The sequence below is a fragment of the Lynx canadensis genome, chromosome D4 (genome assembly GCF_007474595.2).
Source record: "Lynx canadensis isolate LIC74 chromosome D4, mLynCan4.pri.v2, whole genome shotgun sequence".
NCBI lineage: Eukaryota > Metazoa > Chordata > Mammalia > Carnivora > Felidae > Lynx > Lynx canadensis.
In genome coordinates, this window is record NC_044315.2 from 7485415 (window position 1) to 7500581 (window position 15167).

At 43.4% G+C, this 15167-nt stretch overlaps 1 protein-coding gene across 1 annotated transcript in view; it reads left to right on the forward strand.

Moving 5' to 3' along the window:
- Nucleotides 1-932: 932 nt before the first annotated feature.
- The window catches only part of GLIS3 (GLIS family zinc finger 3), a 106578-nt gene continuing 92343 nt past the window's right edge, over nucleotides 933-15167 (forward strand). Inside the window, exons 1-3 of the mRNA XM_030294232.1 lie at nucleotides 933-980; nucleotides 5048-5209; nucleotides 9264-9374. Of these exons, the coding sequence (XP_030150092.1) occupies nucleotides 933-980; nucleotides 5048-5209; nucleotides 9264-9374 (321 nt within the window). The remainder of the gene's footprint in view (nucleotides 981-5047; nucleotides 5210-9263; nucleotides 9375-15167) is intronic.

Here is a 15167-nt window from a genome sequence, read left to right on the forward strand (position 1 = left end):
TTTTGACTGATGAAATTGTAAAAGCATATACCTCCAAGGGTCATAAACACGGCGCCTTAATTGAAATCAAATGTATATTTTAGAAAACCTTGCCAGCATCCTAGACTCCTCTCTTTTTGGATTTTGTTGACATTAGTGATGGTATAGAAATCTGATCAGGAAAGGTTTGCTGTTATTACGGCTTTGAATATGAACTGGGCTTCTTAGTACTTTAAGTAGCTGATTAGGGGAGGGAGTAATATTCGACTTGATTATTGGTTACACATATGGAATAAATCCTATTTTAATGGTGTCTAATGAGCCTTTCATTTTCAAAACCTTACACAAAAGCCTCTAATAGAAAGGGAAAGTAATATTTCAAAGGTCATCTTAATACCACTTAATGTCAACAATCTGTAATCAAGCCAATATATATGGATGGTGATTACAGTCCAGTTGTGATCCTTTAAATATGAAATAATCTCCTAAATTAGCAAAGTGGCGTAAGCTCAGGTTCTCTGGGTTTGAGGCAATTTATACTTTTTAATTAAAGTTTGTTACTTGAAAACGGCCTCAGAGTTAGAGATTTTTCTCAGAGTGAGGCTTCGCGCAATGCAGTATTTCCAAAACCCACGAGATTTAAAGATCTGTCACTGCCAGTTTCTTGCATTGTTCTTCCACGCTCTGTAAAGTCACCGAAATGTGCAAATGGGAAACGATGCTTTCTCTCAACGGGGGAATGCAAGGGCTGCTAGAAACCAGAAAGTTGCGCTGGTCAGGAGGCTACTGAGGGAACCCGTAGGCAATAACCTCTTTCAGAACCAGGTATCTGCCTGGCAGCAGATTCAAAAGTCAGGAATTTTAAAGAATCTCTAGTACGAGACCGGCATTCTGAAATTTTGTGCCATTTGCCGGGTGACTAGAGAGAACCCGGCCTTCCCTCCACAACAGAGATGTTTCCAGGCCAGGGCTATTGCTGGTTCGAAGAGCTCTCGGCCCCAGTGAGAAGTGGGTGAATCCTGCAAGACGGTTTACTTCTGTCAGGAGATTTGAAGCAAACCGACGGTGGTTAGGATGTGAACGGCATTCATGGGTAGGATAGAGCGTCAGAATCTCCTGGAGGGCTTATCAACACTCAGGTGGCTGCCCCCCACCCCGCCCGGGGTTCTATTCCTGGGTGGGTCTGGGAATTCCGGGATTTCTGGCAGACTCTCAAGGCCTTGGGATGCTGCTGGTTCCTGCAGCGCCTCTCTGAGAATCCCTGCTCAAGGTTCATCAGTATGTAAGTGGCTGCTTCCTTCTTCCCAGGAGTGAAGTTTGAGTTTCATTCATATTCCTCCTCCCAGTGCCTAACACATAGTACCCTGCTCAGAGGGCTTGCCCAGTGTTTGCTGGGGGCAAAGAAAGAAGGTTATTTATGTGTCATTAACTAGCATATATCAGACCCCTGCCCCACCCCCACTCCCTCCCTCCCACATTACCATCCTGTATTTGTCTTTCTTTTGCTTTCTGTGTTTCCTCCTTCTGCTAACCCCCTTGGATTCTCAGAGTTTGTTTTTCTCTTTTTGCATGCTGCCTTGAACCACAGGGAACCTCGGGCTTGGTGGTCTGGTTCTACCAGCCCTCCAGCCAGTCTGGAAAGGAGACGACCTGAGAGTAGTCTGTTGGTCAAGCCTAGTGTAAGGCTGGCTTGGTGACAGTGACCCAAGCAGGCAGGTGACACTTTGGACCTTAGGTCTCAGGATGGACGTTGTACTTTAGGAAACCTGATAGGAAAGCATTTGGCTACCCAAGGAAACAGTCTTTTTGTGGTCCTTGCTTTCCTAGGTGTAGATGTTCATTCACAATGTGAAACTCACTCATTAAAGATTTAGAAAACATGAAAAAAACCAAAAAGGAATAACAACATAATAATAAGGAAAAAGGCATCCATTTGCCCAGACCCCCGAAGCATCCAGTTTTGGAGTATTCTGTAACAGTCTTTTATAGTTCTATCTAAATGTTAGTTTATTTTTAATGCATTTGCATTTAACTGAATTTATAAAGCTAGGGGTAAAATTGCCCTGAGGGAAAGGAAATTCTTGTGTTGAATTACAGGGTTATTCCCATAAGGAGTGATAATGATTCATTACAAAATGGTTTGCTTTCAAGTCTCATCCAGACACCATTAGACAAACGAACAGCACCTCCTTCCTCTTCTGGAGAATTATTGGTGTGGCAAGTTCAATCAGGTGTCCAATCATCAGGCCAACCGGCCGTGATGCGTTGGGTGCTAGGCCCCCCGAGGAGGCACTTGTCGACCTCTCGGTGCCTGACTCTACTGGTTTGGGGTTCATGGTTTTGGGTGAACTTTTTCAGCAGGAACAGGTGGGTGGTATATATTATGAGCCCCTGAGTCCAAGAAGTTGCCCTTCTCTTGCCTTATTCATACAACCCAGTAGGGTCAAACCCCTTCACTGTTCATCTTTTCCCCTAAAAATACTCTAATGCTAGTGCAGGTACCACAGACACTGTTACCTTCCAGCCTTTCTTGCTGCCAAGGAGACATCTGAGACCAGCCGGATTTTCAGGGTTTTGTAGATAATCTTGTGGTTGTCATTTTCAGTCTAGGCGCTCATAGTTTCTTCCGTCTTTGCTCTTTAAACATGGTCAGGATGTTCTGAGATGCAGGTCACTCTTCACTCATTTGCTCCGAATGCCACAAGCCGCTTAGTCTTCGGTCACTGCCCCCGTTAATAGTAATAATAGCATATTGGTTGATTTTAACTGGACATTTTACTGGACATTTAACAGGAGAGAGCATGGAAACACCAGTCTGACATCCAGTTTATGTGCCATCAGGTGGATGGTTAGATTTAGTTCTAGGACGTGTTTGAGATCCCCCTAATCACTCTGCAGTAGATCGGGGAGGGGGGGAGTGTCTTGTTTGTCTGGTGCTTGGAGAAACCTCATTCACCTGTTCTAAAGGGGTTCTCCAACCCCCATGTTGGTGCCTCGACAACGTAGCCTTCTCTCTGACCAGTATCTGGGACAACTGGACCACAGGGTGGAGGCTGCGGCCTCCCCGGGTCTGGGTCTGCACCCTGGAGCTGGTCCTGGAACAGCATCTCTCCTACAAAAGAGCCTTGCTAGGAACTAGACTACAGGCTTGAGGGGTCCAAGACCACAAGCTCATCTCAGACCCCAGTAGGGCCCACCGGCTGACTCCCACGTCAGATCGGCTGAGCTCCAGCACATTGCTCCGAGTTGACATTTGGAGAGAACCTTAAAAACAGAGGTTTGGTCAGGAGAGGCCTCTTAGCCATGAATTGGGGGGTCAACATTGAGCCCCTTTATTCTCAGATTTGAGACCCACTCGAAAATCTGCAGAGATAAGCCACTTAACTCCTCTGTCTGTCCCAAGCAGCGTATCATCATATGCCTTTCACTCTGTTCAAAAAGCAGTGGCTTCATCAGCAAATCCTCTTCTGTTCAGGCTAAATTTATTTTTATGTGAAATCGAAATCAGGAAAACACCAAAATTATTTTAAGCAAAATATCAAAATTGAAATAAACCAACATATGTCTGTGAAACATGTATAACTCTCAATCAAGCGTAAGTGCAACTTTCATAAATTTCTTAAAATACTCCAGCACGCAAAATCTGGATGACTTCAATAGATGGGAGTTATGACATGTCTGATTATCCTTTCTCCTCAGTTCATCCTTCACTTAAAGATGAAATCTCAGATAGCCAGAGCCTGGCCAGCCCTGGGTCATCCCTTCCTAAACAATGTACCCCACGCTCCATCATCTCTCATGATAAGTGAGAGAACCGAGGAATTTTATAAAATGTCTTCTGGTAAGGTTAATTAATACCTGCTGGTTTTGAATGGAAACCCTCTTAAAGTTACCTTCTTTACTCCTATTCTGTCCTTCCCCCCATCGTCCCATGTTCCTCTCCAAGAAATGAGGTTTCTGGATCGCTTGAAACCTACTAGGCTTTGTTCTGGTACCTTTTCCATATTTCTACGTTTCCTTTGCAGCGGGGACTCAAATGGGATTCAAATTGTCAAAGCGGCATCAGCATTCTAGGGCTTGGCAGTGAAGAGCGAGTCCGAGGGGGTGTGCCCACCTCACACTTATGCTTCGTTTACAGGCTTTCTCTTACACGTTCTCTTTACTAGATGGCCACTTCAGGACTGGACTCACTTTGAGCCTCTTACATAACAGCTGTTATTTTACCCACAGAAGACATGAAATAAATAGTACCATCAATAAATATTATTGACAAACCAGTAAAGCATTTCTTGAAATCCTCAGCCCTTCACTTTCAATTCCTCTCTTCATGAACTAGGTAACAACATTTCTTAGAAAAACAAAAACAAGCAAAACGATCACTCTTTGGAAAACGTTCCCAGCACTGAAATGAATTGTGTTCCAGTTCTGCTTTTAAAAGCATGCTAAAAAGACTCCATCTCATTAGGCTTGGCGTCACAGTGGACGTTAACGGAGTCATTCTTTGGGGGAGTCGAAAAACTCCTTAAGATTGTTCGGGAAGCTACGATCGTAACGATTCCACGGAAACATGCCGTTTTCATCTTGGACTCTGGGATCTGCTGCTCACCTTTATTCTCATACTTCACTTTGATTTTTTGTTGTCGTTGTTAGTTTATTAGTTGTCAAAAGTTTCTTCCTTCCTGGTTCCTTCCATTTATACCAATTTGGAAATGGAAAAGTGTGTTAATTTTTTCATAAATCTTTAAGACACGCATTACTGTATTTTTATTAACTGAGCCAGATGGTTCACAGCAAATTTTCTCTGACATAAGTAATCACAGAAATCAGGTTGGGACCCAGATCTGGTGTGGAAAGTGGCATGTATATTAGTGGAAAAATGCAGTTCACATAAATATGTGGATATTTTTAGAATATTTGTTACTGTTTGGATTTCATTTTATTTTATTATTTTTGTGTTTTGGTTTTGGCTAAATACACACTAAGGACCCTTTTTTTTTTCTTTCCTGTCCCCCCAGACCCAAACAGTCAAGCTCCTTCTCAACAGCTGAAACTTGTTTTCTCTTTGCAGTTTGAAGGTTGCAAGAAGGCCTTTTCAAGGCTTGAGAATCTCAAGATTCACTTGCGGAGCCACACGGGCGAGAAGCCCTATTTGTGCCAGCACCCAGGCTGTGAGAAGGCGTTCAGTAACTCCAGTGACCGTGCCAAGCACCAGAGGACACATCTGGACACTGTAAGGACAGCATGGGCTTTCCAGCTGCCAGCCCCGAGCCCTGAGCCCCGGTGTGAGGAAGGGCCCATGTGATAGTGGGACAGGAAGGTGTTTGCTTTATGGTCTGCAGGTTATAGGGACAATGCCAAGGGCAGCAGTGGAACCTTGGTAAAGGTCCAGAAGGGGCCCCGTCTGGCTCTTTCCTCATTTTTCTGTAGTCACAGGTTACCCTAAATATTACAACTGCCTGAGACAGAGTTGTGTGTATAAAATAAAGGCATTTCAGGGGCTGTCGCATAACAGGTTTTAGTACAGAGAATGACTGCTGGGGATTGGACATCATCATAAGTATTCAAATATCGGGATGCTGAAGTAGATCATATATACTGTTGCTGGAGAGGAAGCATCGTGGTCTTTGGGTTTTTGTTACTGTTGTTGTTGTTGTTTTGTTTTTTTACCCTGGTTCTTTTCTTTTTGCCATAAGAACTTTGAGGCTGGCATGGTTACTGAGTGAATCTGGCCTTTTGCTTTAGAGAAGCCACCTGGCATTTTCACCTTCAGGCGATCTGCAAAGAATCCGCACATCTTTCCCCAGGGTTAAGTTTTCCCGTGCCGCTGTTGTGTTAACAGCCACAGATCCATTGGCATAACTCCTGTGAGAACGATTGATTGCCATTATTACACCTTAACTCTCTCAGTGCTGTAACATTTTGCTCGTTCTCTGAGGCTCTTTTATTTTCTCAGTTCTGTTGATTGTCCTCTTTGGCATTTCTCAAGTTTCGATGCCATTTTCCTTACACGGGGCCAGGTAGACTCCGTGCAGTTTCGCTTCACTCAACAAAGCCATCAGGATGGATGTCTCGTACACATCCCAGAGCTCTTATCCCACGTGCTTGCAAATAATATATTCATGGCAGTACTTTTTCAGTGTTAACATTCTGATGTCTATTATTAAACTACACCAGAATTTGAATTTTGAAAAGATACTGTTATTTCTACACACCTTCTCATACATATTTAAGATTCTTCTGATGTTACAGTTGACATATTTATTAAATTTTATATTAGTCTCTATTAGTCATATTGATAGAAGTCATTTTAGCTATATGTCACATAACCTTTCTAAACAGCATTATCTCCTAAGATACATAAATGTGAGGGTTTGCCTGGTAAATAGCCGAAATATAATTAGAGCAATACGGACACAGCATAGCCCCCTCCTGCTCTAGCTGGATTGAATCCCGTGATCTTAGGACCACCAGAGTGGAATGTTAAGTGAACAAATTTGGTGAATAGCAGGATTTTTTAAAGGTAGAAGTAGGGGGAAAAAAGAATAAATTATGTTAAAATGCCCTATTTTGTAAGTCTAAAATGGCCTTGGTAGAATCTAATAAATTTTCCAATTTGTCATTAAACTTTATCATGGGAGAATGAGCGTTCACAAGACAAGATTGTCTTGAGAAATTGCCTCCACTCTAGCTAGTTATCTGTAGTTTGTAAGAACTATTGTAAGCCTGAGTGTTACGGCTCTACAATACCCTTCTTTACTTGGAGCTAATTTTAGCTAATCAGACTATGAGCATTTTCTAAAATCATTTTGGAATTCAAAAAAAAAAAATCACGTTTTAAAACTTTTGAGGAAAGCTACCACAGATAATAATTTCATGATTCAGTTCAATGCAGTAGCTTTTAAAACCCAGCCATTTTTTTTTTAACCACCTCTCTATTAAATCTTTTAAAACCATCGTTCCTCCTTTTAAGATGCAAACCTACCTCCTGTTTAAATTTTTATTGCGTTAAACGAATTGTTAAGCTCTTTTTAAATCGTGCAGAAATTAAGCATTTGTTTTAAAAAGCAAACTGTAGCTGCTTGAAGAATGTATTATTTAAATTTAGGCCCCCATTTCCTTTCATTAACCACTCCTTATGCTAATGCTGTCAGAATTTTGGATAAAGTATCTTTTCTTCAACTCAGGGGATTCTTACAGGAAAATGATTTTTCCCAAGTTCAAAATTCTAACCCTGAAAGTTTTATTAACTTATTTCCCTATTAGCATCTTACTGTCTAAACAGGGGAAGTGATTTTACAGTGCACATGGAAAATATAGTTTAATAAAGTATAGCGTGCCATTTAAAGCTGGGGTAACCTGAGATCAAATCACCAGTACACCACTTGGACCCGCCCCTGACATTGCTATTTTGGCACACTGATCCCAGGTGGCTAACAGCAGGGGAGAGAGTGAAGGCCAGCTGGGAGGGATGGTGAGATGTTTCAAGAACATCCCAAACTCAAATACAAAATGACATTACCCTTTTCTTTTCAACCCAGAAATTAGTGACCATCGTAATAATAATAGGGTTGGTTTATATAACGTGTTAATGTTCCCAAAGTTGTTTTTTTTGGTTTTTTTTTTTTTTTGAACATGCCACATCTCCTCTAGTGCCCAGAATGCAAGTTTATGTGGTCACAACATGACCGCTAATAGAGATATCAGCTGGTTGTTCCCCTAAAGCCAGGGCCGGGTGGGGAAGGCTATGGCAAGACCGCTGTGCGAACCCAGAAGAGATTCCCAGGTGAAAGAAAACTTTTGTTTGCCCGAGGGAAACTCGTTGACTAGTGACTTCAGCCCATGTTGGCTCGCCTTTGGCAAAACCTGAGATACGGAGAGCCTGGTGCATCCAATGTTCATTGTTAGCATTCTTACATGTGACGCAGGACCCAGCATACCATGAAACCGTTCAGACCTGTTGGGTGATTCAGTCAATCAGTCACTCAAGGAACAGAGACATCAAACTTCGAATTCAAATTGGGAGTGTCCAACTAAATTATATATTCATGACTTTACGTTGTGCTTGGAATCAAAAATGGCAGAAACAAAAAAGTGAAGCATAAATACAGCTTCCAGCGGGGCAAGAATCCACGTATATGTTGGTTCCCAAAATGACAAACATCCACATGAAAACAGGAGCAAACTGGAAATAATAATTTTTAAAAATCTGAATTTTTTTTTTTCTTTTTGGTCATTGGAAGAGCAGGTTCCTAGAGCAAGAATCCTATTTTAGGGGCAGGGTTTCACTTCTCCTGCTTACATTTCAAATCATGAGGGCACAACTCCAATTAACGTCACCTACTGAGAGGTACAAAGTGACTCTACGCTGTGACTTACATCGTTTATCTTGCGACTTCTTCTTTTAGTTCTTTGAGTAAACAGTTTCGCTTTATTTCATAACATAAAAGCCAATACTCTCAAACCCTTGCTATGAATTCTGTTGTCACAGTAGGCATAGGTGCTAAAATTTGAACTGATGTATGGCGTGCTCCCATTCATTCATTCCTCATAATTGTATACCCGTCACCAGGGGTGCAAAAATTAAAAAGATTCTGGACTCAGCCTTAGGCTCTGTACCTCACATCTCAGGAGCCTGGGGGCGCTGCAGGTGGCCAAAACTTGTGGTCTCATTACACTCAGCCAAGAGCTTACGCGTGTAACCCAGCTGAGCACCGGGCCTCCCCCTATACCTGTCATACCTATAATAAGATTAATGTTTCTCTGGCTGAGTTTGCATGTGTCTGTTGTTTGAAACCTATGGTCTCTCGCTCACTTTCCACTAACACTCCCTTTTAATTCTCTCCTTCTCTCTGAATCAGGTTTCCTCTGAAACATTCCCAGTCCTTTCTGGACTTTTCTGCAGCTTCTTTATACCCGAACTCTTAGAGAATGTGTGTTTCCTAGTTTCTGACAATACCAGAGGTTGTTTTCAGGGGAACAGAACTGTAAGTATGACTAGAGATGCTTACTAATGATTCCCACATCCAGAAATGCCACAAGACGTTTTGCGGGGAGAGCACACCCCTAAACGCTGCCTCCTCGTTTCTTGAAAGTTGACTCTCCCCTTTCCCTTGATGCAAACTTACTGGGCTTTCTAATTAAAACCCACAAGTATTACCCAGCATTTCACGTCAGTCAGTTGGTAACAGTTCATGCTCTGAAGTCAGTAGTCTTGAGTAAATCTTCCCTGGTCACCTCTATGATTTAACTACAGCTGTTTTGTTTTTTTTTTCTTTCTCATTTAGAAACCTTATGCTTGTCAAATTCCAGGATGCTCCAAACGCTACACAGACCCAAGCTCCCTCAGAAAGCACGTGAAGGCACATTCTTCCAAAGATCAACAAGCGAGAAAAAAGGTAACTTCGAAAGAGAATGGATCTAGCCAGGAAAGGCACGTTTAAGTTACTCTTGGCAGTACTGGGACCTTGTGCAGGGCCCTGGAATTCTTCGACTTCTCAAGGTAGTTTCATGCATTAGACTCTCTGATGGGGGACATCTTCCCCGAAGTAACAGCAGTGCTGTGGTCTGCATAGCTCGTATGACCAGATAGGAATTTCTGGGGGAGGGCCTGTATGATAAGAATCAGAGGAAATTAGTAAAAGTCACCTAAACTGGAGAGTAACAAAAGGCTTTTATGGAGATTAAGTCCAAATAGCTAAAGAAAATTGAATTGGGAAAAAGAGCACAACAGAAACCCTTTCTGGAGGTAAGTGCTTTTTCCTAAAATATCAATTGGTCAAAACCCTGTTAGTTCTGATGGAGAAGGTAGGTGTATCTCTAGGATGATTAAGTGCAGAATATCCCTCCCTTTAAGCTTAGAAAAAGACACGTTTCTTAATAGGTGCTGTGTATGGAAATCTGAGAGAGGAACTGAACCTAAAATGACTTTGATACCGGTGAGGAATTAATGTGGCTTTTAGCGCACATAGAAATCATAGAGTTTTGGATTTGGGAGAAATGTTAAAGATCAACCAGCCAACCTGTCTGACTCTGACTGACTGACTCTCTATCTCTCTCTCCCCACCCCACCCTCTCTTTCTCTCTCTCTCTCTCTCTCGTGATCTCGTAAGATCTCCAGCAAGTGGTTGGCCCCATGGTGACAAGGAGTTTAGCGGCTTTCGAGGTCCCAGTAACTGAGTTTCTAACTTTTTGGACCAATAAGCAACTTCTCACCATGGCAGAAAACCACACTGAGCTGACCTTAGCTTTATGAGTGTCTCATTTGTGTTGAGATGGTACCTGATTCATGTAAGGGCCCTTCGTAACAAATTTAAGGGAAGTCTTAAGATTCACAATACTTCAAGTCCCCATGATGTGATTGAACCCCATGACCCTGGTGTTCAAGTCACTGTGGCTTCTAGTTAACTAGAATCGTGCATTCTTTCCTGGTTTATAGGGATTTAATGCTTTTATGTTGGGAAATGGCTGTGTAGTCTTTTTTTACTTGAGGTTTTTCTTCTTGAGAGGTGTTAGCACAGTGCCAGTTGAAGGCTCATATATGGAAAGAATTTGACCTCTTCCCTGCGAATTAGAAAAATGCCCAGTTGGAAGGATTTGATAGATGCTCTTAATTGTATGTAAACCCACTCTTGTAAGTCAGTTGTTAGATCATTTTTTTTTCCTGTAAGTCTCTTCTATTGGAATACAGTAAACTGATAACAGATGACCATTAAACCCACACTGAAGATATTCCTGTACCATAGAAGAGTAAGGAACTGCTAAGTGAATTAATAATCTAAAGCTCTAAGGAGGACACTTAATATTTGAACAACACCAACGTTGCCTACTGTGTTGCAGGACCACGGTCTAACGGCTTTTGCCATCATCTCCGTGTGTATCTTGTGAACTTGAACTAATAAGTTGTCTCTGTTTAAAAAACAAAAAAACAGGGGCGCTTGGATGGCTCAGTCGGTTAAGCATCCCAACTTCAGCTCAGGTCGTGATCTCCATGAGCTCGCAGTTCATGAGTTCGAGCCCTGCATCGGGCTCTGTGCTGACAGCTCACAGCCTGGAGCCTGCTTGGGGTTCTGTGTCTCCCTCTTTCTCTAACCCTCCCCTGCTTGTGCGCGCACTCTCTCTCTCTCTCTCCCTCGCTCGCTCGCTCTCTCTCCATCAAAAATAAACAAACATATAAAAAATTCAAAAAACCAAAAACCTTCTTGAGAGTTTTTTCTCCTAAATCTGACCATCCACCTCCCACGTTGTCTGAACTGTGTGGGGTTTTACCATGCTAGGAAATCTATCCTAAGACTGGAGAGCACCTTCACCTTCACAGAGAGTAAGTAACACCTGCCATGGACATGAGGGACTATAAGTGCTGCATCCAGACAAATAAGCATCACATTGTGTAGTCAACTTAAGAAGGTCACCTAGGTTGACAGTAGGTATGGAAACATAATGAGATATTTTCAGGGATCATTAATTAATTGGTTTCTATTGTTCAGACGTGGTCTGTCTCAGCCTCTATATAAAGGAAGACTTAGTTTGGAGTGTGTGAAAGATTCTTGAAGCACTAATTTAAAAACGAAAACTGGACCCGAGGCTACAAAATAGAAATTGATGGGCAATTTGTGCAGACAGCCTTCAGCAGTGAGGCTGGGTAGCCAGGGTGTACTTTCGAGGAGCTGTGCGATAGCCTAATATCAAATACTGCATTATGCTCTTAATTTTGTCTTCTGTAAAGTGAGGTGCTCTGTGCTCATTTAGCTTTTAATGTGCACCTTGTTTCCTGCAAATGGCTGAACTGATATGGCTGCCTTTCATTGCCCAGACCTTAGTGACCTGTCTTTTTTAATCCGAAGATTCTTAAAATCTGTTACGAATCAGTGACAAATTAATCTGTGGAAATTAAAACGATGAAAGTCGCCCCGTCCGATAAAAAGAGGAAATGCCACCCCCGGGAGAAGCATTGTGAATAAACCTGAAAGCAGCCAATCCACACTTTCAGACCTCGCGGGGTAAACTGGTCTGTGATATTTACATGGCGTACAACGTTGTTACTAGACCTTGGAGAGATTCTAATTGCTAACTCACTTCAGTGCTTGGTATTTGAAATATTTCCTGGCAGCAATAATAAACTAAAAAAAAAAAAAAAAAAGTAAGAAACAATAAACCTTTTAAGGCAGAATTAAGATTATTTACGACTTTAATTAAAAATTGAAAACTGGCATCATTTCAAAAAAGCCTTTACAAAAATGTGAATTCATCAAAAATAACCATAAAAATTCCAAGGTGATAAAGGCACAGTGGAGTAATGATCCCAGCCCTGGGGAATTGTTTTGTTGAAAAGAATAAAACCCTTTTCTGTCACACCCTGCTAGTCATGGACTCGTTTAATATACCCTGCCTGCCTGCTTTCCTCTAATCCTCTTTTTAACCTCCCCCTAGACACTAAATGACATTATTTGGGTCTTAACGTTGCCGGCTTTATGAGGCCCTGCTCTGAAATTCGGGCCAGTGAGAAGGCTCCCCGAGCCCGAAGACAGACGCTCATCATACGGCAGAGACCTCACGACTCTGGCCGTGGGCATATGACCCTTCCCCACACCTGTTGGATCCTACTGAAAACCAGGAACCTGAAATCTTAGCTAAATATTATTCAAGCTATGAAGAGAAAAAAGGGAAGGGCCGGGAGGGGGGGGGGCGGGGCGGGGGAAGCTCTTCGGCAAAGGAATTGGGATAATTTGGCTCATGGCATGCAGAAAATAACTTTTCTCATTGCCTAACGTGTGCACACCCACTCACTCCATCAGGGGAGAGCTGACTTCTTCCGCGGAATGCGCCTTCCCGATCGCGAGTCCATTAAATAGAGGGCTCCGCGAATAAGCGAGTAGCGAGACACTCCACTCCCCAGCGATGGTCTCCAGCGAGAATAGAACTTAGCCTGCAGAGCAAAAGGCAGAATCTGTCCTTCAGTTCTGCCCGATAATGAGTGGCAGAAGAAGAGAAAACTTTCCTCAAGGCTGTGAGCTTTATCAGAATTTTTCATTCGTACCCTGGTAGTGGCATAAGTGGCGGGGGGGGGGGGCGGTCTCCCTTCGCCTCTGGCTTGTCCTCGAAGCGGACTTCTTAAAGAGAACGCAAAAGAATGCGGGGCCAGAAGTCAGAGATGGCACGAATGTGCCCTCCATTTCACAGCTCCCGGAAGACGCCAGACTCTGGCCGTTGATTGGTTAAACGTTTTGTTAACATTCACCTCCGGCCCACCCTGGTTGATGACTTTCAGTTTTGCAACTTGGGCGCAGTCTGTTATAAACCCAGCACAGCATCTGAAATGCGGACGAACCCCACGTGCGCTCGTGTTTCCTTCTTGAGAGGTCAGCTCTTACAATAGCTCTCTGGCTAAGACAGAGCAGCTTAGGGATACATCTCTCTTCCGGGAGATGGAATCTGTTCAGAGCCGTCCCCCCGCCCCCGACACACACACATAGAGACTCAAACCTATAAATGATTCCACTGAGTGCCACAAAGCTCACCCTGCTGTGTGCGGTTGTTGGAATCTTCAAAAGCTGTGTGAAAAAATCCATTTCCCCTACATGGAGGCCCATGTTACAGTTGCTGGTGTTACCGGTATGGGTGTTGTTTTCCGTACATCTGCCTGGCACAGGGCGTGCACAGTGGGGCACACAGAGCCTTCCGGGTTGTGACTCTCCTTTTTCTTTTTCGTTTTTTCTCCCTCCCTTCCTCCCTCCCTGTCTTCTCTCCCTCTCTTCTCTTCTCTCCCCTCTCCCTCCTTTTTCTTTCTTCCTTTCCTTTCCTTCCTTCCTTCCTTCCTTCCTTCCTTCCTTCCTTCCTTCCTTTCCTTCCTTTCCTTCCTTTCCTTCCTTCCTTCCTTCTCAGGAATAAATGAAAAGTCCCTCTGACCCTCAATGGAATGTCAGTAGTAGGCACCTGTCATGGACACGTGATTTCAAGATGTGCTAACCTGTTTTCCTTTCACGTGATAAATCACATTGGAAATCATATTGGAAGAGTCATGATGCTCGGTTCACATTAAAAGGGCACTAAAATGGTTATTTTTCTAAGTGAGTCATTTACCCACTTCCATACTTTAATGGCTGTTGGTGTTGCTTGTATCTGCCCTGAGAACGATGATGGCACCTGCTACCCTGCCCGACTGTCCTGATGCCTCTGTTGAGGGTAACCGATTTTGAGAAGGCCACTGGATTGGCTTTGATAAGGCAAACAATTGTGGCCCAAAGTAGCGGTGTTAATTAATTGAATGTAAATGATAGAAATAAGTCCTCTTAAATTTAACCTCATACTCAAAGCAGCTGATCGGAAGTTGAAGCCAGTTGTGCAGAGGCTTCTGTCTTAGCGAGGCCCAGTGGTCCCAGCCACGCTTTTGAGAGCATTGGTCTACCACCAGGTTCTGGAGCCCTTGAGAAGGAGTTGAGAATCCGTGTCGGGTGTGGGAAGTGGAATGGCGGGGTCACTTGTCCATAAAGTAAGCAGTTTGTGAGAAAAAGCTTCTCTTTCTTTCTGGAGAGATCAGGAAAAGCTGCCTTCAGCCTTGTAAATACAGAAAATTCCAGCGTCTCTGGGCCTAGAGGCCCAGGGTCTTTCTGTAGCTCTTTTTTTTTTCTTTTTTTTTCAACGTTTATTTATTTTTGGGACAGAGAGAGACAGAGCATGAACGGGGGAGGGGCAGAGAGAGAGGGAGACACAGAATCGGAAACAGGCTCCAGGCTCTGAGCCATCAGCCCAGAGCCCGACGCGGGGCTCGAACTCACGGACCGCGAGATCGTGACCTGGCTGAAGTCGGACGCTTAACCGACTGCGCCACCCAGGCGCCCCTTTCTGTAGCTCTTAAAGCAGTGTTGCCCTAAGTGGGTTCTTTGGAACACATTCCACAGGATGTTATCAGATACTACTTTTAAAAAAAATTTTTTTAAATGTTTCTATTTATTTTTGAGACCGAAGGAGACAGAGCATGAGCAGGGGAGGGGCAGAGAGAGAGGGAGACACAGAATCCGAAGCAGCTCCAGGCCCCGAGCTGTCAGCACAGAGCCCGACGCGGGGCTTAAACTCAACGGAGTGTGAGACCATGACCTGAGCTGAAGTCGGACGCTCAACCGACTGAGCCACCCAGGCGCCCCTATCAGATACTACTTTTAAAAAGTTTGTTGTTGTCCTATATATTTGGGAAA